This window comes from Brassica napus, chromosome A9 (assembly GCF_020379485.1).
Source record: "Brassica napus cultivar Da-Ae chromosome A9, Da-Ae, whole genome shotgun sequence".
NCBI classification, from domain to species: Eukaryota; Viridiplantae; Streptophyta; class Magnoliopsida; order Brassicales; family Brassicaceae; genus Brassica; species Brassica napus.
The window spans coordinates 7,554,084-7,577,155 of NC_063442.1; the positions used below are offsets into that span (position 1 = coordinate 7,554,084).

The window sequence follows — 23,072 nt, forward strand, 5'->3', positions numbered from 1 at the left end:
GATCACATAACAGTGATACAGAGAAGCAACCACCCATCGTTCAGAGACGCAGAAAAGGAGATTCAACAAAAGGGAAAGGGAGGAAAATGTGAAGCTGTTAGCCGATGAGTAACAATTATTAGGAGAGAAGAGAAGAAAAGATTTGTATGAGAGCAAGATAATTTAGCTTTATGGATGGGCCATCAAAGACGTACAACAGAGAATATCATAATTATAATATCATTTTAAATTAAAACTTGTAGAACTTCAACTAATACAAGTGATTATCAGGAAAGAACAAAAGATACGATTTCTGAGAACCTTTCTTTTCAATCTGAAGAAATACAATATGAGTATAATTTGTCTGTGCTCAGAGAATTTTCATTTAAGGAATTTTGTTTTTACAACTTCATGGCATTTTCTAAATCTAACCTCTGGCAGAGCAATTTTGTTCCTTGCATGTCTTATGTGTATGCACAAACGTAGTGATGCTCACTTTTCCTCATGCCGGTCAGTCAAATACGTCTCTTTTTCATGCATTCCTCTGTTCCCGAGTACCTACCTGCATTGGGAGGTTCTACATCTCAAATTTGTGCAAAAAGACACTCAAGTAAGAAACAATATGTTCATCTACATTTACACTTCCATTTGTTTTGAGATAGTAATCTCTTCAAAACTGGAAAAAGCATTGTCGCTACTGTTAGACACCAGAATGGGACCGATATATAAGTTAGATGACTCAAAGAAAACAACACTTAGACGACAAGTTGCATCAAACAAAGCCTATAATAAGAATGCATTTTCGAGGGATGTTCTAAAAATGTGATTTGATATAAGTAGACATAAATTTCACCTCAAGCGTCGACCGAGATGAGGAGGAGGTTGATGAAGAAAGCTTATCGGCACCAGATATAGCGCTGATTATGATGATGCTGATGGCAACGTCCATATACAAAGTCCATATACAGAATCTCTAACTTGGAGTGAAGGACTTGAGGATCTCTCAACTCAAAATCTCGAATTAGAGACATAGCCAAGTGGCAGTGATTCCATCACCACTGAAACAGATGAAATTGCAAGACAACCCAAGCATAACATCATAGTGGAAATGCAACATCCACAGTAACAATTACAAGAGAGAAACAGCTTTTTTGCATCCCCAGAATGGTGCATTGCCACGGCTCAACATTTCTTTAATAAGCTCGGCTGATACAGTTATGTCACCATCTCTAATACATAGTGTGCCGTCATTCAGCATAAGCCCATCTCCTTTCATCTTTGTATACAATGCATCTATTTCACAGTGTAGGCCTTTCCTACACAAGCCTGACATCATTGTAGTGTACGCTACAACATCAGGCTTCACTCCTTTGAGGCTTAGGCTACAGAATAAACCCCAAGCGTCTTCAACCTTACCAGCCTCGCACATCCCTCGGATAATTGTCGTATATGTGATAATATCAAGATCCATTTCTCTCCTTTGCATATCTCCAAATATCACCAATGCTTTCTCTAGCTCCCCGTTGTCACATAGACCACCTAACAAAATGTTGTACGTCCAAATATCGGGAGAGAGACCAAAAGAATCCATCTGACTAAAAAATTCCTGAGCCATATCAACATCCCCTGCTTGAAAAAACCCTTGGATAAGAGTGTTGTAAGTGACTGTACTGCTAACTAATCCTCTTTGAGACATCTCGCGGAAGAGTCTCATCCCATCCTCTACTCTCTTCGACTTACAAAACCCATTAATAAGAGTGTTGTAACTCACTACATCAGGGAAACAACCTCTTCTTACCATCAAATCAAACATCTCACTTGCCTCATCTATTCTACCTTGCACACAAAGCCCATTGATCAACGAGCTGTAAGTAACAACATCAGGATCTATACACATCCTCATCATCTCTTCATAAAGCTCTTTAGCCTCTAAAACCTTCCCGTTCTTCACAAACGCATCCACCAACGCGCTGTAAGTAACCACATTAGGACTGATCTTCCTCTTGATCATCTCACTCAACAGCCGAGCCGCATCCCTCCACCTACCCGAATTACAAAGACCCTTTACCAGAGAAGTATAGGTAACAACATTAGGTCTCACACCTCCCCTTTCAACTCCCTTGAAGAAACTAAGAGCTTCATTAGCTCGTTTACTCTTGCACAAACTATCAATAATCGTGTTGTAAGCAACAATGTCAACTCTATACCCCAACTCAACCATCTTACAAACGAAATAAACAGCTTCATTAACCCTATCCTTCCGACAAAACCCATTAACAAGAGAGCCAAGCGTGACTCTATCAGGCTCAAACCCAAGCTTCAACATCTTCCCAAGAAGAGACAAAGCAAGAGAGAGCTGAAAGCAGCTACACAAACAGTTAATCAATATATTAAACGTGTAGAGATCATTTCGAATCCCTAAAGTCTCCATCTTTCTCCCTAAAGAGACGACGGCGTCGTGCTTCTTCAGCTTGGCGACGGCGTTTAGCAATCTGTTGAAATCGATGATCGAAGGGAAGGGGCGAGATTCGACCATGTCGTCGAACAAATCGATTGCGTCGTCTAGGCTGATGTCGCGGAGACGGTTTCGGCTCAGCCTCTCGCGGAGAGCAATCGCGCTGGAGAAAGCTCGTGTCCAGCAGCCGCAATGCGGAGGAGATGCTGCTCTGGGTTTAGGGTTTTCGAGAAGGTTCCGATGAAGCAATCTCTTCGCCGTCATCGCAATCGACTTCTTCATCGTTTCCGATTTGGTTTTCCGTTGTCTCTGATTCAGAATCCTATAAACTACAGATGGGAATGGGTAACTGACAATTCGAGAAACCTAAACCGGTTTAATTCCGGTTTATATCTTTGTATCAAACCGGATTCAGTCGCCTGTGATCGACTGGTTAACAAAATAGGTTTTTGCTTGGAAACTTCAGATTCTTTCTAATTTTCGGTTTGTTACTGGATGAAATTGGTTTATGATTTTATGATCTCTATCGGTTCGGTTCGGTTCAAAATCGGTTTCAGTTTCTGGTTTGGTAATATTTATCTTTCTCAGACTTGTCGAATGTCGATGGTGTCTCAGAGTACTCACCAAATGACAGGGATTCAAGTCTCGCTGTAATAAGAATAGAATTTACAAAAATGATTTGTTGCTAAAAACATGATATCCTATACTCCAGTTTCCTCTTTGGTCTTAAAACCTCTGGTCTAAGACAGAGAAATTTGTAAAGAGACAAAACAGTGGTTACAGTCTAAATGTAAGGGCTTAATTGGTTTCGGTGCTACTAATCCACAGAGTCTCATCAAATGCAAATTGTAGCGATGGTTCATGTTTCTGCAACATTCATAAGAAACTATATAAAATCATTTTGTACCACTTCAAATCATTTACTACCACTTCAGATCATTCTAAACCTTTCAAAATCAAAACTGGTTAGCATTAATGTTTACATTTGTGGGCTGGATAAATAAAATAAAAATATTTTAAAATAAAATAAAAACTCTTAATTGAGAGATATTATAAATAAGATATATATATATATATATATGTGATCTTATATTTTAATTTATATCCAATAACTTATATCATAATTTATGTTATAATAATAATCTAAAAATTCTCAAAAAAACTGAATATTTTTATTCAATTATATCTATCAAAGGTTAATGACTTATGATGATTCTAGTTCTAAAAACAAGAAAATGATTGCTTAGATAATAATGATGAAAATCTTAAAGAGCAAAATCATTATTCTCTATTCTCTAGATATGAGCTTCTAATGAATTTTTTCATTCTAAAAAAATAACTTTTCAAAAATATAAAATTAGAGTCACCATTTTTTTTTTCTAAAAATAACAAAAAGTTTACAGTTGCATTAATCAACACTAGTGAAATGTAAATTGCATTTGGACTTATTCCAAAATGTTTTCATCTAGAAACTCGAAAAACTATCTACTATAAAAAATTATGGGCTTTCGTATAACATTTAAAACTGAAGCTTCAACTTTTTTAAAAAATATTCTTATTAAGTTGCATATGTTCTCACATATGATATAATAATTTTAAAGAAATTTTTTTTTTTGCAAAAGAAATATGTAAGTTCGAAAATTCAGATATCTGAAAGGGTACCATGCATATAGCCATGAAAAACAAGGTCTACATCTAACAAACATCAAACAATTATAAAGCTTAGTGGAGACACATTTTGCAAGTGGTATTATCCATATCTGCTCTTTTCTATTTTATTTTTAACTTTTATGTATCATTACATCTTTGTAAATTCTTATTAAAGAATTATTTGTTTCGGTTGTAAACTAAGTTCTCATTCTCCTACTCTTTCATTCATTTTCTTTTTTACATTTTCTCTTATCCTTATAATGGAGAACATTGTTACAATTTCTTTCTAAGTAAATTTTTAATAAAGAAAATTTTAATCATGTTTCATCTTGTTTGAATTATTTATTCTTTATTTAAATATTATGCTTATGCTTTGTGCTTAAGTGACGGGTTTAACCGCTCATATTTTTGTTTGTTTATTTTTAATTTATATTTATTATTTATGGATAAATTTTATCTTTATATAGTTTTGAGATTTATCAATTATCATTTGATCTTTAGAAATAATTTATATTTGTTACTTGACTACTGACTATCTTTGTTGAATCTCTAATAAATCTTTTTCCAATTTAGAAGATGAAGAAGCAGATTGGTACTTGTATGATGTTGATCTAGAGTATAAATTCCATTTTTAGATTTTAGAAATAAACAATCTAAGTTCCTTACAATTTGTCTAGACAGAGATTTATTGTTTCCAATACCTACGGAATTTATGGCCGTGTTTAGACCGACAAAGACATTCAAGAGGACTACTATTCAAATATATATAAACCAAAGAATGAAAAAGTAGTGACCAACACTCAAATCTTAGACGTCTACACACAAACATGGTTTTGATACCATAAAAATACTGTCATAGAGATAGCAAGATTAAACAAACACCTGACTCTTGCATTTCTTTTCGACGACAGAGGCGAGTAAATATTATAAATTCAGAAGCTCTTCATGTATAAGTGATTTAGAATCTGTTTTTCCTCTTGTTTGTCATGAGCTTCATAGACGGTAAATATTATAAACTTGATAAGATCATCGGAAATCAGCTATTTCACCAGCAATATGGGAAATTCCAGCAACTAAAAACGAAATGAACTTTATCATCTTCGCGTTGTTAATCGTTATAAATTGAAAAGGGTCACTAATATCCGAGTAATTGGAACTAACGGAACGTTCCAGAGTGGTAGAATTAACGTAACAACTGAATTTGGATACTTTTTGTTTAAATCAGCTTGTAATCGATTCTTGATTCACGGGTTTCAGATTTGATTATATAAATAATTTAAAAAGGAAAAACAAAACAAAACAAAACAAAACGAGGACTTATAACCAAAATAATTTAAAAATGTCTTACGCATTTTCCGTATTTACATGCAACTACCATAGCAAAATAAAAACATTTATTTTATTTTATTTTGAGGTCATGTCTTAACGTGATTACCCGAAAACACTTAAAAGATCACGACTTTCATGCACTATAGCCCACAACAGACGGGTGCGACGTGAAGCGAGCCTCATAACCACCGCATGCCGCAGCCGAAGCTTCCTTCATCAGCTCCTTCGAGACACCGTTGTTACAAATGTTTGCAAACGCTCTCATATGTTTCATCCCGTACTGCGTTAGTGATCCACAATGCATTTCAAATACGCGTACCTAACAAATTACAAGCACATTTTATAAACAAACCCTTTTAACATTATTATCTGTTAAATAACACGTATAAAACAAAAAATTTATAAATGTATTGTACAAAAACAAAAAATAAAAGTTTAAAGGACTGCGAAACTCTTACCACTGATTTAAGACATTCCCAATCGTCGACCAACGGCAAACCTGGTTCTCTAACTGACTTGAGAACATTTGTCGTGGGACCAAACAGAACCGTGCTTATCAATTCCACACTTGTGTCTAGATGTTTTCTGTGCCTTGTTGTCTCGGTTAATTCCTTCATTATCTCATCCTTCCTTGGCCCATCTTCCGATCTTCGGTACTGCCAATATGGTTTAATCAAACCAATTATTTACAGTAGATTTAGATGACCAAAAATAAGCAAAACAAAATAGACCAATACCATTTGCCAAAGGAAAATAAGGTCTGCGTCGCGTTGGTTAACAACTCCCACGGGTGACTTGACCGGTAATTCATTAGCAGGGTAATTAACAGTGGCTGGATCGAACCCTTGGTATAGATAAAGCTTCTCCGACTTAATACTGCTGTTACCGTATTCCATCACATGGGAGCCTTCGGAATATGTATTATAGTTTGACGTCCGCATCTTCACCTACACACCGGGATAAAAGACCCGCTATATAGTTTAACATTCTCAAACCAACCATTGATTAAACGGGTTAAGACCAAAATTTCATGTACCGTTTGGTATTGTTGCTTTACAGTCTCTTTCTTTAAGTTGTGTGTCTCACTGCAAACGAATCACAACTAATAAACCACTGCACATAAAAGTACTCTATAATAAAATGTATCTAATTTATACATACCTGTCTTCCATCCAAGCAACACTATATAAATCTCCTAAGCAAGTGATATATTCGGATGGGGGAGACGGATTCATGCCGGGACAATATGTTCCATAACTACTCTCTTGTGCATTTGAAGCCGTTGTTACGTAAATGTTCAAGTCCTTTGGCATTATCCCCTCGAATATGCTCCCGCTTTCACATGCTTCTACGTATATAACCTACATTACATCATCACAATAATAATTGCATAACGATATTACCATCAAATTTAAGAAACCAATGAACCACTCAAGATATTTACTAAATTTTACCATCTCTTTGTATGTTTCGGCAGCATGCTTCTTCTTAAGTGTTTCAATAAAATCAGTAGCATAAAGGTAAGGCTTGTTTGGCATCCCTGACCGACGAAAATGTTAAACGAAACAAACACCATTATAAGCAATCAATTACAAGCATAATCCTTGCACGTACAGTATTCTTGAACACATGACTAAAAGGGTAGTTAATTTACCAAGAACTCCCGGACCACCATGATCAGAGTAATATACAAAAATGTGGTCGTTGGCCTTGCTAGCGATGACCTTACCGCTTCCACCTGTAACAGCCTCCTTGTCGCCTAGAAGTACCGCGTAGAAGTTAGCGGCCGTAACGTTATGACCGGTATAGTCCTGAAAAGAGATATTCACATGAGTAAATGATGGAAAAGGAAAACAATAAGTGGTTATGACTTATGACGTCTACAGAGTCATTGTCACTATTAATTGTCGGGTACTATTTTTTTTTTTTTGGCTCAACATCAACAATTGGCGGGTACTATCCAAGTCACCATCACGATTGATCCAAAAATACATTAGGAATTTGATTATAAAAATAATATTCGAAGGAAGTAACTTTCAATATACAAATTAATATAAAAATAAAGATCTACAACATTATTAGACGCTAAATTGGATTATAAAAATAACATATAGTATTACCATCAAATTTAATAAATATAAAACCAGAACATAGACTAATCATGGATTAAAGGTACGTTAATAATACCTTCGGGACTCCGGCGTAAACATCTTCGCCATCAGGATGGTTGATTAGAGTACCTGGACGAGGATTAAGTGGATGGTTGGCGATATCATCATACATCATGACGACTATGTTCTCTTCTTTTAAACCTCCTTTTCTTAGTATTTGATATGCGTGACAAACGTCAGCCTATAATACAAAAGCAATAAAACACAATAAGTAAATAATTGTATTTAATAAAAGCACTTTTGAATATTTTTAAGAAGTATAAAACAAAGAACACTTTTATACATGTGATAAAGTAGAACTAGTTCAACAGAATTCATCAAAGGTTCTTTTAGTTTTAAGAAAAACTCCCAAGGCTTGAACGAACTCATTGGATATTAATTTGTAGCTACTCTTTAATAAAATTAGAGAATTAAAAAAAAATTGCATGTCATAAGAATATATTCGTAAGTCCCCAGAAAAAAATCTTGAGGGAAATTATTTACACTGATGCATAATTTTAATAAAGAACTGAAAACAACGAATAATAAAAATAATTTTTTTTTAATAAAAATAATTTTAAGCAATAAGACGATTAACCATTTGATTTTACCACAAAAAAGATCCGCCATTTGAACATTTATTGTACCTGGTGCCTGTAGTTTCCGTAACCGGAAGAACCAGCGATAAGAACCGCCCATCTAGTACCGATCATGGTCTTTTCTTGCTCATTCGATTTAGCTTCCTCTGACGGCATGAGAATTTTTGGCTCGAACCGACGGCGTGACTGGGTACGAACCACTAGAAGTAACAGAAGAAGAAGAAGAGCTGGTCTGAGACAATAGAACTTAGCCATGGGAGACGGAGAGAGAATAAAGAAAGAGATACTACGAAGGAACAAAGATAGCTATAAAAGCAAATGATGGTTGGTTATAAAGCTAAACCAATGGGTGTTAATAATAAACAAAAAGAGCAGAATTCTAATCTAAAGTTTTTGCCAACTAATTACACTTTAATATATAGTTACACATTTTTTATCAATAGTATTTAGCTCTTTCGGATGGGCAAAGTCACAAAGCGTACTCTATTCTTTCTTCCTTTTTTTTTTTGAGAAAAGGGCTAAAGACGTACTCTATTCTTTTAATAATTAGTAATATTTTGTTTTTTGGTAAAGTATAATTAGTAATACTTGTCCCAAAAGATGAGTACGTAATTTTATAAGCTTGTAATTTTTTTAACAATTTATTGTCCTATTGTTTTGTGTTTGTAAATGTAAATTTTAATATTAATTGAGACCTATAATGATTTATAGTGCTTTGTAATTGAAATTAGGGGATATTAATTACAGATGAGTTAAAAAATGATTATACTGTTGACGATTTCCAAAAGAAAAAAGAAAACAACCAAAGACTCGCTGCTCGCTCAGTTGTCTGATTTACGACACAACAGAGAACATGCAAAACATTGTCAAGACACGTATATATAGGCGGGACCCACAAATTGCTATTTTCCACCGTTACAAGGACAGCATCGGTTAGGACTGAACCAAATCTCTACGTAACCGATTTTGATTAAAAATGTTAAACCGTGACTGAACCGGTTTCCAAAATCTCGCCTATCGTCTCCCCCACTTGGAAGATAATAGGGTTTTTATTACAGGGTTTAAGCCATTTACAGACAGACACACACAGAGAGGTTATGAATAACCAAACCCAATCAAAAATCATATGAAGAGATCGATTTCGACTTCAATTGCATCGAAAGCTAAGAACTTTCTCAATCATCGCCGTCTTCTTGAGAGAGGTAATCCTCTAACTGCTCCTTTCTTTAACCGTTACTCTTACACGACACGAACTCTCTCTACCTCCAAGAGACCGAAAGACCCACTTAAACTGTTCTGTCTCATGATTCAATCTCGTCCCCTTCCTTCAATTGTCGAATTCAGCAAACCGCTGAGTCAACTCGCCAAAACCAAGAAGTTCGATCTTGTGATCTCTCTCTTCAACCAGATGGAGACTCTTGGAATCACGCATGATCTTTACACATACAACATCGTGATCAACTGTTTATGCCGTTGCTCTCGGTTCTCCATTGCTTTATCTGTTATTGGGAAGATGATGAAGCTTGGTTTCCACCCTGATGTCGTCACGCTTAGCTCTCTGATCAATGGGTTCTGTCAAAGGAACAGAGTTTTCGATGCTATAGAGTTAGTTGCTAAAATGGAGGCAATGGGGTGTAAACCAGACGTTGTCATCTACAACACCATCATCGACGGTTTCTGCAAGAACAGGCTGGTGAACAACGCTTTGGAGCTCTTCGAACAGATGGATAAGAATGGAGTTAGAGCGGATGTTGTTACTTACAACTCTCTTATAACCGGTCTTTGCAGCTCCGGTAGATGTAATGACGCTGATCTTCTCTTGAGAGATATGGTGATGAGGAACGTTGTTCCTAATGTCATTACTTTCACTGCGTTGATCGATGCGTCTGCGAAAGAAGGGAACCTTTTGGAGGCTGAGAAGCTTCACGAGGAGATGGTTAATAGGTCTATAGTTCCTGATGTTTTCGCTTACAACTCGATGATCAACGGGCTTTGTATGCACGGTCGAGTAGACGAGGCTAAACAAATGCTTGAGGTGATGGTGACAAACGAGTGCTTGCCTGATATAGTGACTTATAACACTCTCATAAATGGGTTTTGCAAGTTTAAGAGAGTAGATGATGTGATGAAACTCTTCAGCGAGATGTCGGAAAGAGGATTAGTACGAGATACGGTTACGTACAACACTATAATCCAGGGCTATTTTCAAGTGGGCAAACCAGATACTGCTCAGGGGGTTTTCAGACGGATGGATTCTCCTCCCAGTCTAAGGACTTACAGCATTTTGCTATATGGTCTGTTTAATAACGGGAAGGTTGAGAAAGCGTTGGTTGTATTCCAGGATATGCAGAAGAGTGGGATGGATCTTGATGTTACTATATATAATATCATGATTCACATAATTTGCAAGGCTGGTTATGTGGAAGATGCTTGGGACTTGTTTTGTAGCCTCACGGACAATGGAGTTGAGCCTGATGTTGTATCGTACACTACCATGATCTCAGGGTTTTGTAGGAAACGCCTGTGGCGTGAAGCAGATGAGTTGTATAGAAAAATGCATGAAGATGGGCTGCTTCTACTATAGCAGATTGTACATTCTGTGAAACTGTATATTGTTTGAAGGAAAAAGAAACACATTATTGTATTTTTTTTTCTCTGTTGCCTATTGTAATTTTGAATGATTACAAGTAAAAATGTAAACAAGCTGGGAGAGTTATGTAATAATGTCTGAAGTTATTCATAACATAGATCTCCATGAATACCACTTGAGCTTAAACTGAAACCAAAGTGGAGGAACACCAAGAACTCCTCTTTGCATCCTCGGATCAAACACATCGAAATGTGCTTTACTTAACGAATCCAGAAGAACCTGTGCCGGTACAGAATGAAGCAAAACCGGTTTAGCTTCTGCAAAAATGTATTGGTACATGAGTGTCAATAATCATTGGTTGGTGGAATTTTATAAATTTTTGGTACACCCTAATTACTTAAATCAGTTATTTAAAAACAATTATCTTGTATCAAATAATATTTTTCTTAGAAACAAATTATGTCAAAATTTATAATTTTTATGGTCCATAAATAGATGTTTGGTTCATTTGATTTGGATATAGGAAAAAAATCAGTTTTTACTACAGTATTATTATTATTTTTAAGAAAATACAATTTCAAGTTGATCAAATTTTTTTTTATGTCAACAAGTTAAATTTTTTTTTTAATTTTTAGTTATAATGATTTTTAAATATATTTTTTTGCTCATAAAATATAATTATAAAAGAAAAAAATATCCGATAAAATAGTGGATAAAATGTTGAATTTTGTTCAAGTAAAATTATTAAAAGAGTAAAAATTAAATTAATTTTTAATTAATAAGTGAAAAAAGAGAAAAATGATGCGGTTAAAAGTGTAGATTAAGTTGTTGAATAATTTCACATTAATAAAAAGTTAAATCAAATTATTAAAGTTAAATATCTGATATCCACAAAGAAAATTCTCGAATCCTTTTTTTTAAAAGGATTTTTAACATTAAACCCCCTCAACTAAGTTTGTTTTAGGTAAAAAAACTCCAAACTAAATATTTAACGAAACAACCCCTGAACTAATTTTATTTAATAAATTAAATCCTAACAGGTTATAATTACTATTACTACCGGTAAATTTTTACTTAGGGATTTCTATATTAACTAAACATAATTAAAGAGTTTTACCACTAAAATTTAAAAAATTAAATTTTTTTAAATTTTATAATATTATCTAAAAATTAGTAACTTAAATTTTCAAAATTAGCTTTTTTTATTTTTTTTTGTAAATATATGAGTTTGATGTGTTTTTAACATCAACGTTATATATGTATAAATTAAAAATGTAAAAACCCATAAAATATAATAAACATTATCTAAAGATTTACCTGTGATAAAATTACTAAAATATTAAAAATGTAAAAAACAAGAAAATATAATAAAAATGTAATAATAAATCTTTAGATAATTTTTGTTATATTTTCTGGGTTTTTAAATTTATAGATATATAATGTTGATGTTAAAAACATATCAAACTCATACATTTACAAAAAAAAATAAAAAATATGCTAATTTTAAAAATTTAAGTTACTAAGTTTTAGATAATATTATAAAATTTAATTTTTTAAAAATTTTTTTAATAGTAACCCTAAACTATGTTTACTTAATGTAACCCTAAACGAAAAATTTACTGGTAGTAATGGTAATTGTGACTTGTTAGAATTTAATTTATTAAATACAATTAGTTTTGGGTTTTTTCGTTAAAATACTTAGTTTGAGGATTTTTACCCAAAATAAATTTAGTCAAAGTGTTTTAACGTTAAAAATCCTTTAAAAAATAACAAACTCTTAATCCCGGATATTGTTATACTCGTATCCAAACAGTCCGCTTAACCAAAACCCCACTATAGTCTCTCTCTCTCCCGCAAGGAACCTTCCAGAAGAAACAAAGACGACTCCCAGATTCAACCATGGCCGACGAAGCTAAAGCCAAAGGCAACGCAGCTTTCTCCTCCGGCGACTTCACCTCCGCCGTCAACCACTTCACCGAAGCAATCAACCTATCTCCAACCAAGCACGTCCTCTTCTCCAACCGCTCCGCCGCCCACGCCTCCCTTCACCAATACCAAGAAGCTCTCTCCGACGCCAAGAAGACCGTCGAACTCAAACCAGACTGGGCCAAGGGCTACAGCCGCCTCGGCGCCGCTCACGTGGGGCTGAACCAGTTCGGAGAAGCCGCCGATGCTTACTCCAAGGGTCTCGAGATCGATCCGAGCAACGAAGCCTTAAAAACCGGCTTAGCAGACGCGTCGTCGAGGTCACGCGCCGCCGCGCCTCAGAACAATCCGTTTGGGGATGCTTTCAAAGGCCCCGAGATGTGGGCGAAGCTGAGTGCTGATCCGTCGACGAGAGGGTTCTTGAAGCAGCCTGACTTTGTTAACATGATGCAGGAGATACAGAGGAGCCCTAGCAATCTCAATCTTTACTTGAAAGACCAGAGAGTGATGCAGAGTCTTGGAGTTTTGTTGAATGTTCAGATCAGGACTCAGGCTGGTGATGAGGCTGAGGCTATGGAGGAGGATGAGATGGTTGTTAATGAGCCTGAGGTTGCAGAGGAGAAGGAGAAGAAGGAGAAGGCTTTGAAGGAGAAAGAGATGGGGAACGCTGCGTATAAGAAGAAGGATTTTGAAAATGCTATCAAGCATTACTCCACAGCTATGGAGATTGATGATGAAGACATCTCTTACATCACGAACCGTGCTGCTGTTCATCTCGAGATGGGGAATGTAATGTTACCTTTGATTGAGTCTGTAGTTATTTGCTTAAGAGTGTAAAAATGTGGAATGTGTGTGATTACAGTATGATGAGTGCATCAAGGATTGTGATAAGGCGGTTGAGAGAGGTAGGGAGCTTAGGTCGGATTACAAGATGGTAGCCAAAGCTTTGACTAGGAAAGGAACTGCTCTTGGGAAGATGGCTAAAGTCTCTAAAGACTATGAGCCTGTTATCGAGACTTACCAGAAGGCTCTTACGGAGCATCGTAATCCAGACACGTTGAAGAGGTTGAATGAGGCGGAGAGAGCCAAGAAAGAGTTGGAGCAGCAAGAGTACTTTGATCCTGCTATTGGTGATGCGGAGCGTGAGAAAGGTATATGCTTTGTATTATGCGAGGAAAGAATCTCATAAAACTAACATCGTGTTGTGTTTTTAATATACAGGTAATGAGTTCTTCAAGGAGCAGAAGTATCCTGATGCTGTGAGGCATTATACCGAAGCTATCAAAAGGAATCCAAAAGACCCCAGAGTAAGGCCTTATTTGATTCAGTGTTGTGTGTAAGATGTTTCTCTATTTGATTGTTTAAATGACCTGTTGAATTTCACATAGGCGTATAGCAACCGAGCTGCATGTTACACAAAACTGGGGGCAATGCCCGAAGGATTGAAGGATGCAGAGAAATGTATCGAGCTCGATCCAACGTTCTCAAAGGGATACAGCAGAAAAGGTGCGGTCCAGTTCTTCATGAAGGAGTATGACAACGCAATGGAAACTTACCAGGAGGGTCTCAAACATGATCCTAACAATCAGGAGCTTCTAGACGGTGTTAGAAGGTATAATATACGTGTAAAAGCTACAGAGAGAGATTTATTCCTTCTGTTATCTTAGTAGCATATGTAACGTGTTGTGAACTTTGTAGATGTGTACAACAGATCAACAAGGCAAACCGTGGTGACCTTACTCCCGAGGAGTTGAAAGAAAGACAGGTTAGATTCTAACTTCTGTTACGAAAACTTCTTCCTTGTGAATTTGGGTTACTGAAGTTGGGATTTTGGTTGTCTTCGTGCAGGCTAAGGGAATGCAAGACCCGGAGATCCAGAACATTCTCACAGATCCTGTAATGAGACAGGTAAAGAGACAAAGTTTAACTTCTCTAGATGATTGCTGCGGAACAATCTATGTTGATGATGTCTCACCAAACTCCAACACTGCTCTCTTTGAACAGGTTCTGTCAGATCTCCAGGAGAATCCAGCAGCAGCACAAAAACACATGCAGAACCCGATGATCATGAACAAAATCCAAAAGCTTATCAGCTCAGGAATAGTCCAGATGAAGTAAATCCATAAGAAAAGACATCAATTTCTATTTCGCAGATTTTTTTCTACCTTTTGTGACTCAAGCCAAAGTCGGGTTCTTCCCATTTTTCCAGACTGCTTACTCTGTTATAAAATTTTTCTTCTCATATCCAGTGTTTACTAGAAAATTATAACTTTGTCTAATAGATTTGTATAATGAACCAAACAAAACCACAATAACTTTCCAGTGTAGGATTAGTAGTCTTGGACAAAAGAAAAATCTGTCTTAAGCTGGTTCCGAGTATGCTCAGGAACAGCATCGAACTTAGCCAACTGCACTCTGTTAGATGCACGATCTTTTGTTATCCGGAGCTTATACACTCCTCAAGTCTTTTCATGACACCGGGACTATAATCTCTTGGTACGGCTCCTCTTTTGATCTCACTCTTTAATTCATATCCTGATCCTGTTTCCAGTGGCTCAAACCTGACTGTAATATCAACAAACTGTCCTTATCCACCTGATTGCTTCATGTGTGTGTATTTCACTTCAGTTAACTTTGGAGATACTCTCACGGTCGTTCACTTTGGCCTACCACGTGGCTTTGTTATCTTTTTTTGCTCTCCTTGAAAAGAATCTGATCAGTGAAGAGGTTGGCTTTAGTTACTGAATATCCAATAAAAGCATCATCAATCTTGGTCCGTAAACAATATTCCATCTCTGTCAATGCCCAACAAAACCCATGTACAGACCACAACAATTTCAATTTCTTCATATATGTTTGTACAGAGATAAAAACAGAGCAAGTGAAACGAACAGACAAACAAATTCTAATGCAAAAAAAAAAAAAAAACAATTTTTACTGCTCCTCTCCATTCATTGTAAGTGATCATCATCAACACCCGAAAATGATCATCTTAATAATAGATTTCAATACCATCATCACCACCATCTTGATTCCATTGGTTATAATCTCCATCAACATTTCATATATCACCATCGTAACCAACTTCTTGAAAACCACCGTAATAGCTATAACAATCACCATCTTGTGAGATTGTTCTATACTTTCTTTGTTCTTGTCTATGGTATTACTAAATAAGTTTGAAGTAATTACGTTATTGAGTGGAGACTGGAGAGAGCTTATACATAATTTACAGGAGCAATCTTAGGGATTGAGTATATCTGTTATTGAGTGGTGATAATAATTTCCTTAAACAGCTATGATCAAGCATACTGTCTTTCATACAAAGAATAGAAAATCTTAAATCTTGTGTTTCATCAAGAACAAGAGTAGGAACGCAAATTTTACAATAAGTTAAACTGAATAACAATATACAAAAAAAACTTAACAAAAAAGTTTTTAAAAAATTACATAAAGACATAATTATTACAAAAATTTAAATATTTCAACAACATTAATGGTCAGGTAAATTTGATCTGGAATCTCCAAATCTCCAAAATATTGTCCAAATTTTTTTTGTGTAACCGAAGATGGTTGTTGCTGTTGTTTTTATGTCTTTTTCGTACGATTCTTTCTTATTTATATCGAATGTATTCACAAGTATTAATATCATCGATAGAAGTTAAGCCTTTTAGCATTATTTTATTTTTTCCTTTTTACTTTCTTTTTCATATCTAATGTATTTATAAATATTAATATCACCAATTTTTAGTTCGTACTCTATAAATTAAAATTAAAAGTCATTTTTACTTCAAAATGTACTATATGATCATATATGCATTATGGAAATAATTTTGTGTAATATTATGATATTTTGCGTAAATTTTAATATCAATTATGTTATTTCTATTTAAAATTTTATATTTTAATATAACATTTTACTAATTAATATTATAGTAATATTTTTATATATGTGCTAGTAAAAGTTTTATAAATTTAAATTAATTATGACAAATATAAAGATTATAGTATAAAATACAATAGTTTTGAATTTTTTTTTGGAATTATTATAGTTTTGAATTTAAGTTCAAACTTAAACTTAATAGTTTTAAATTTAAGTTTGAAGTTTTATTTTCGGAGAACAATACATCTCTAGATGATTGCTGATACATCTCTAGATGATTGCTGTGGAGCAATCTATGTTGATGATGTCTCACCAAACTCCAACACTGCTCTCTTTGAACAGGTTCTGTCAGATCTCCAGGAGAATCCAGCAGCAGCACAAAAACACATGCAGAACCCGATGATCATGAACAAAATCCAAAAGCTTATCAGTTCAGGAATCGTCCAGATGAAGTAAATCCATAAGAAAAGACCTCAATTTCTATTTCGCAGATTTATTTTTTTACCTGTGTGACTTGAGCCAAAGGCGGGTTCTTCCCATTTTTCCAGACTGCTTACTCTGTTATAACATTTTTCTTCTCATATCCAGTAGAGAATTATAACCTTGTCAAATAGATTTGTTTTGCTTACATTCCTATATATCGAGCCAAATAAAACCTGTCTGGTTCTGAATATGCTGAGGAACAACATCGAACTTAGCCAATGTAAGAAGCACAAGCTTTTGTCATCCCTCTCAGTGTGCCAACATCTCTCTCTGCTAATGGAACAAGGGAATCCACCATCTGTAATAACGAGAACAACAATTCCATAATCAGATTCATCAGACAACTTTTGAGATTTTCCATCGTTGGACTTTTAAATTTGTACCTTGAGACCACCGGGTTTGTCTCCAAAACTGTTGATCTGACCTTTACTAGAGTCAAGGTCACCAACGAGGCAATGAGTCAAGATGTTGTTCAGGTGTAACTTGTGTGGCACCGATGGAGAACCAAAACATGCACGAAATGTGTTTTCTTGGCTGAAACAATGATAAATGCTAAGACAGATAAATTTGGTCATCTGTTAGAAGGAAAATGCAGGGAAGTGTGGAAGGGAAATGAAGAGAAAAATCAAACAAAGGCAATTTTCAAGTCTTGTAGAGTCAAATTCATAGCAATATGGAAACCATCAAATGGACTGAGTCTCAATGATATGTGGAAACTGGTCCGAATCAGCTTGGCGATCTTGTAGAAGCTGCTATAAGAATAGTAGAAAAATTGGAGGTTGTTTCTGAAGTTGTATAGTGGCATATGACGAGTCTCATGGCTAAGAAAAAGAGTGTGTTCTTGAGTTTACTTTCAGATTCTGCATATAATAACCCTGTTCTTTTCCAGAACGCAGCGTCAGCGGCGTGCGTCAAAAAATATAAAAGGATTAAAAATTAACACGTCAGCAGCAGGTTAAAACAGAGAGTTGAACGATACTAATAATTGAGGCAAAGGACACGTTAACGTGGAGTTGAAGACGCTGATAATTGCAGCGACGATGAAAGCACGGAAAAGATCAGTTGCGGCAGTTGCCGGCGGAAGCTGTATAACGAAGCTGCACTTAAATTTCTTTTTCTTGTTTGATAATTTTTGATTTCTGCGTCAGATGCAGCGTTAAACAAACGAACAAGCCTAATGTCATGCGTATTGTGGGAGTACGAAGGAACGAGTAGCTAAAAATGGTGCAGTGCATTCATTTCATGGAGACAGAAGTCACAGAATCTACAAAACATGGACAGAGAGGTGAAGGTGGCAGAATGTGCTTGGTGATGAGGGTAATACAGAGATGTGTTGGTAATGTTACAAACTTACCTTTTGATCCAGGAGGAGTTGGTCTTCCAAACAGTGGCGAGTTAGTGGCTTCTCAGGACCAGTGGAAATGTACAGAACAGCAATCTCAGATCGCTCATGCTCTTTTCACAGTAGTAGGGGCTTTGGTTTTGGTGGTTGAAGATGACGCCATTGATGATCTGGCGCAGAAGACGTGTGGTTCTCCTCAGAGACGAGACGTAATGGTGGAGGTTGCCACTGATTACATTCCACACTTTGAATTTGGTGTCAAGGAGTTTTCCTCAAAAGACCAGCATGTGAAAAAATCTTCAACTTCTTGTCCGCCTAAGCACATCATAATAGGAGGGAGATGTTGGTTGCTGTCCTTGACTACTGGGTATGAGTTTCGAAAACATTCTTCAGCTAAAGGACGAGAGTGGCGGGAAAGAGCTGCAACAGTGACATGCAGGGGCGGATGTACGTTGAAGGTGGAGTGGGCAGCTGCCCAATGTAAGAAGCACAAGCTTTTGTCATCCCTCTCAGTGTGCCAACATCTCTCTCTGCTAATGGAACAAGGGAATCCACCATCTGTAATAACGAGAACAACAATTCCATAATCAGATTCATCAGACAACTTTTGAGATTTTCCATCGTTGGACTTTTAAATTTGTACCTTGAGACCACCGGGTTTGTCTCCAAAACTGTTGATCTGACCTTTACTAGAGTCAAGGTCACCAACGAGGCAATGAGTCAAGATGTTGTTCAGGTGTAACTTGTGTGGCACCGATGGAGAACCAAAACATGCACGAAATGTGTTTTCTTGGCTGAAACAATGATAAATGCTAAGACAGATAAATTTGGTCATCTGTTAGAAGGAAAATGCAGGGAAGTGTGGAAGGGAAATGAAGAGAAAAATCAAACAAAGGCAATTTTCAAGTCTTGTAGAGTCAAATTCATAGCAATATGGAAACCATCAAATGGACTGAGTCTCAATGATATGTGGAAACTGGTCCGAATCAGCTTGGCGATCTTGTAGAAGCTGCTATAAGAATAGTAGAAAAATTGGAGGTTGTTTCTGAAGTTGTATAGTGGCATATGACGAGTCTCATGGCTAAGAAAAAGAGTGTGTTCTTGAGTTTACTTTCAGATTCTGCATATAATAACCCTGTTCTTTTCCAGAACGCAGCGTCAGCGGCGTGCGTCAAAAAATATAAAAGGATTAAAAATTAACACGTCAGCAGCAGGTTAAAACAGAGAGTTGAACGATACTAATAATTGAGGCAAAGGACACGTTAACGTGGAGTTGAAGACGCTGATAATTGCAGCGACGATGAAAGCACGGAAAAGATCAGTTGCGGCAGTTGCCGGCGGAAGCTGTATAACGAAGCTGCACTTAAATTTCTTTTTCTTGTTTGATAATTTTTGATTTCTGCGTCAGATGCAGCGTTAAACAAACGAACAAGCCTAATGTCATGCGTATTGTGGGAGTACGAAGGAACGAGTAGCTAAAAATGGTGCAGTGCATTCATTTCATGGAGACAGAAGTCACAGAATCTACAAAACATGGACAGAGAGGTGAAGGTGGCAGAATGTGCTTGGTGATGAGGGTAATACAGAGATGTGTTGGTAATGTTACAAACTTACCTTTTGATCCAGGAGGAGTTGGTCTTCCAAACAGTGGCGAGTTAGTGGCTTCTCAGGACCAGTGGAAATGTACAGAACAGCAATCTCAGATCGCTCATGCTCTTTTCACAGTAGTAGGGGCTTTGGTTTTGGTGGTTGAAGATGACGCCATTGATGATCTGGCGCAGAAGACGTGTGGTTCTCCTCAGAGACGAGACGTAATGGTGGAGGTTGCCACTGATTACATTCCACACTTTGAATTTGGTGTCAAGGAGTTTTCCTCAAAAGACCAGCATGTGAAAAAATCTTCAACTTCTTGTCCGCCTAAGCACATCATAATAGGAGGAAGATGTTGGTTGCTGTCCTTGACTACTGGGTATGAGTTTCGAAAACATTCTTCAGCTAAAGGACGAGAGTGGCGGGAAAGAGCTGCAACAGTGACATGCAGGGGCGGATGTACGTTGAAGGTGGAGTGGGCAGCTGCCCCCCCCCCCCCATGAAATAACTACACCTAAGGCAATTTAATATTGCCTCCATTCATTATAACTATTTTGCCACGGTCACTTTTTCTTTCAATTCACTGTTTTAGTTAATTTAGTTATTTTTACGTAGGATTGGGTTTGTCAGGGCTGTTCAATATGGTAAAACCGAACCGAACCGAACCGAAATAGACAATATGGTTTGGTTTTGGTATATACCATATAAACCGAATGGATATAATTTTATAAAAACCGTAGGATTTGGATATGGTTTGGTATATAACCGATTAAACCGAATAAACCGAACAAAACCGATTAAAAGTAAAAACACGTAAATATGTATCTATTTTATAACAATACATGAAAATCTATTTGTTACATAAGTTAAATTTGTGTTAATAACTATTACTATAATTTTATAGTAATAAAGAGCCTTAATTTTATAGTAATAAAGAGTCCCCAATTTATAAAAACTCTGCGCCCAAAAACTCTCTCTCTGAGCGATAACAAAGGCGACCGTATTAACACACCTTTTCATCTTTGCGAGCATCACCGGCGGTTCCGACCGCCGGTTTCTTTTATGTTTTTTTCAATTTCTTTCTACAATAACTAATGAATTGTTTGATTCTTCTATCTACGATTGGATTAATTTCTAGTCGATGTTTTTATTCACCCATTCAGAGACGTTATTCTCTTCGATTAACCCGACCACCGCCTCTCCGGACGGTAATTGGCATAGGTTTGAATTCCCTTTGTTCAGTTCTGGAATCATGGGACAGAGTTTCGAAGCGATCTCGTCGAATGGAATATTTGATTTTCTCCATTTCGGAGCGTTTTCTTCCGGCAAATCAAGTTGGATCTGTCGGCGTATTTCCGGCAAATCTCCGTGGTTTCGTCGGCGCTTTACCCGAGCACTTGTTGCACGATGTTTATTTTCCTCATCTGGTCAATCCTGGAGAGATGCAGTCATTTCTTAAGTCACCTTGGCCTGGAGATTCTGATATCGTTTCCATCGTGCATCACTCACCGTCAAATTCCATCATGTCCTTTAGTGTACAAAGAAGGACGTGTTTGTATGAGGAAACTAGGTCTGCAGAGAGAAATCAACACTTGTTACAAATGGCCTTGTCAACGGATTCGATTGACATTCATCAGCCATCATGGCAACAGAGAATATCAGTGCGTATGGGTGGATGGGATAAACAAAAGACTAAATTGTCAATCTACCGAAGTTGCAAAAAGAGGAGTATACTTTACTACAAAGAACACGGAAACGGACTACCGTGTCGACGTTTCAAAGCATTGTCCTGGATACAATGGGTTTTTACTATACGATATGGAAAAAACAAAATGCCAAAATGGCATATCTATCGTATCAGAGAAGACTAATTCTGGAGAAGGAAAATAACAGATTACATATTCTGTTAGCGTGTAAGGCTTACTGTAAAAGAAAGCAACGTCAATCTTCACTTCAACAAATAATTTGTCTTCAGCATATGTCGCATATTTCTGCTTATGTAATAAATTGTATCTTATTGCTTTGTATAAGCTTCTGTAACTGTGTTTGTACTTTGGTATATGAATAAAATCAGATTAGACGTTAAAAAAAAAAAAAAAGAGCCTTAATTTGTAAAACACTTGAACTATAATTAAATAACAATACATCACAATTCGGACATCTTATTTTCTAAGTCTTCTTTTGATCTTTTTGCTTTATTTTAGTCTTCACTAAATTAATATGAAGATTATAAATTTGATGGACAATAATTAATGGAAAATTTTTACAATTTTTTTCTTATCTGTAAACAAACAGAGTTTCGTGTTCAATTGAAAAATCATGATTTTAATGAACAATAAATAGGGAAGAGTGAAAAAACTTTTCTTTCGTATTTCTGTTTTGTTTCATATTTTTATTTTCAAAATTTCAAGCTTTGATTTTAGTTATAGATTTGATTATTTTATTTGATGGTAGAAGCATTTTTACTTTTTTGTTCATTTATTTGAACATGTAATATATTTTTAATAAATGACTATGTTGACAATATGACTCTAAAATTCATATAATATGATTTCAAACTAAATAATTATGTTTTTTGGTATAAAACCGAATAAACCGAAAACCGACGGTATATAAACCGAACCGAACCGAAGTAAATATGGATTTAGAATGGTAGTTATATTTTACTAACCGAAATACCGAAAACCGAAAAAAACCGAACCGAAACCAAACCGATATCCGGATTGAACACCCCTAGTTTGTCCGTTAAATACGATGGCTAATAAATCTTTTTTTTCATTGTTTACTAATATTACTCAATAGACATGCATATAGTTAGGCTATTGCAAAGATTGAGATTCTACAACTATTGAAACTCATTTTTGCTTAATTTTTTTTAAGCTTAAATTATAAATAGTTTAATAAGAATTGTTTCAATTTTATTTTATATGATATTATGAATAATGACTACAGATTAAAATTTTTTGAACATAAGCTATAGCTTTATTTTTACAGGTCATGTCTGTCTAAATGTTTTACAGTAAATATTTTAGGTAAATTTTCAACAAATTTCCAGTAGAATTTATATAACATGTTATATTTTTTTGGGATAATTTG

The 23,072-nt window shown here is 35.8% G+C and overlaps 4 protein-coding genes across 4 annotated transcripts; 2 read left to right on the forward strand and 2 right to left on the reverse strand.

Annotated features, from left to right (window-relative positions):
- Window positions 1-208: 208 nt before the first annotated feature.
- Window positions 209-2,823, reverse strand: LOC106368851 (pentatricopeptide repeat-containing protein At1g62680, mitochondrial-like). The gene is made up of 2 exons (XM_013808914.3): window positions 833-2,823; window positions 209-541 (listed from the first exon to the last, which is right to left on the reverse strand). Exon 1 carries the CDS (start codon window positions 2,714-2,716, stop codon window positions 1,109-1,111), a length of 1,608 nt encoding a protein of 535 aa, XP_013664368.1. The 5' UTR covers window positions 2,717-2,823; the 3' UTR covers window positions 209-541; window positions 833-1,108.
- Window positions 2,824-5,398: 2,575 nt separating this feature from the next.
- LOC106368852 (vacuolar-processing enzyme beta-isozyme) lies at window positions 5,399-8,566 on the reverse strand. The gene is made up of 9 exons (XM_048739686.1): window positions 8,211-8,566; window positions 7,601-7,765; window positions 7,068-7,224; window positions 6,868-6,953; window positions 6,575-6,774; window positions 6,450-6,498; window positions 6,151-6,360; window positions 5,872-6,069; window positions 5,399-5,732 (listed from the first exon to the last, which is right to left on the reverse strand). Exons 1-9 carry the CDS (start codon window positions 8,415-8,417, stop codon window positions 5,547-5,549), a joined length of 1,458 nt encoding a protein of 485 aa, XP_048595643.1. The 5' UTR covers window positions 8,418-8,566; the 3' UTR covers window positions 5,399-5,546.
- A 149-nt stretch (window positions 8,567-8,715) lies between these two features.
- Window positions 8,716-10,907, forward strand: LOC125577802 (pentatricopeptide repeat-containing protein At1g62720-like). Its single transcript, XM_048739687.1, has one exon. It carries the CDS (start codon window positions 9,289-9,291, stop codon window positions 10,744-10,746), a length of 1,458 nt encoding a protein of 485 aa, XP_048595644.1. The 5' UTR covers window positions 8,716-9,288; the 3' UTR covers window positions 10,747-10,907.
- Window positions 10,908-12,583: 1,676 nt separating this feature from the next.
- LOC125577803 (hsp70-Hsp90 organizing protein 2-like) lies at window positions 12,584-14,920 on the forward strand. Its single transcript, XM_048739688.1, has 7 exons — window positions 12,584-13,467; window positions 13,541-13,829; window positions 13,900-13,985; window positions 14,067-14,290; window positions 14,377-14,443; window positions 14,527-14,586; window positions 14,683-14,920. Exons 1-7 carry the CDS (start codon window positions 12,652-12,654, stop codon window positions 14,794-14,796), a joined length of 1,656 nt encoding a protein of 551 aa, XP_048595645.1. The 5' UTR covers window positions 12,584-12,651; the 3' UTR covers window positions 14,797-14,920.
- The last annotated feature ends 8,152 nt before the right edge of the window (window positions 14,921-23,072 follow it).

Bases quoted from the DNA above. Each gene is read 5' to 3' on its own strand.
- LOC106368851 (XM_013808914.3), bottom strand. From the start codon at position 2,716: ATGAAGAAGTCGATTGCGATGACGGCGAAGAGATTGCTTCATCGGAAC.
- LOC106368852 (XM_048739686.1), bottom strand. From the start codon at position 8,417: ATGGCTAAGTTCTATTGTCTCAGACCAGCTCTTCTTCTTCTTCTGTTA. The intron at 7,766-8,210 runs GTACAATAAATG...TTTGTATTATAG, and splicing joins ACGGAAACTACAGGCACCAG to GCTGACGTTTGTCACGCATA. The intron at 6,775-6,867 runs GTAAAATTTAGT...GATGTAATGTAG, and splicing joins CCGAAACATACAAAGAGATG to GTTATATACGTAGAAGCATG.
- LOC125577802 (XM_048739687.1), top strand. From the start codon at position 9,289: ATGAAGAGATCGATTTCGACTTCAATTGCATCGAAAGCTAAGAACTTT.
- LOC125577803 (XM_048739688.1), top strand. From the start codon at position 12,652: ATGGCCGACGAAGCTAAAGCCAAAGGCAACGCAGCTTTCTCCTCCGGC. The intron at 14,444-14,526 runs GTTAGATTCTAA...GTCTTCGTGCAG, and splicing joins AGGAGTTGAAAGAAAGACAG to GCTAAGGGAATGCAAGACCC. The intron at 14,587-14,682 runs GTAAAGAGACAA...CTCTTTGAACAG, and splicing joins CAGATCCTGTAATGAGACAG to GTTCTGTCAGATCTCCAGGA.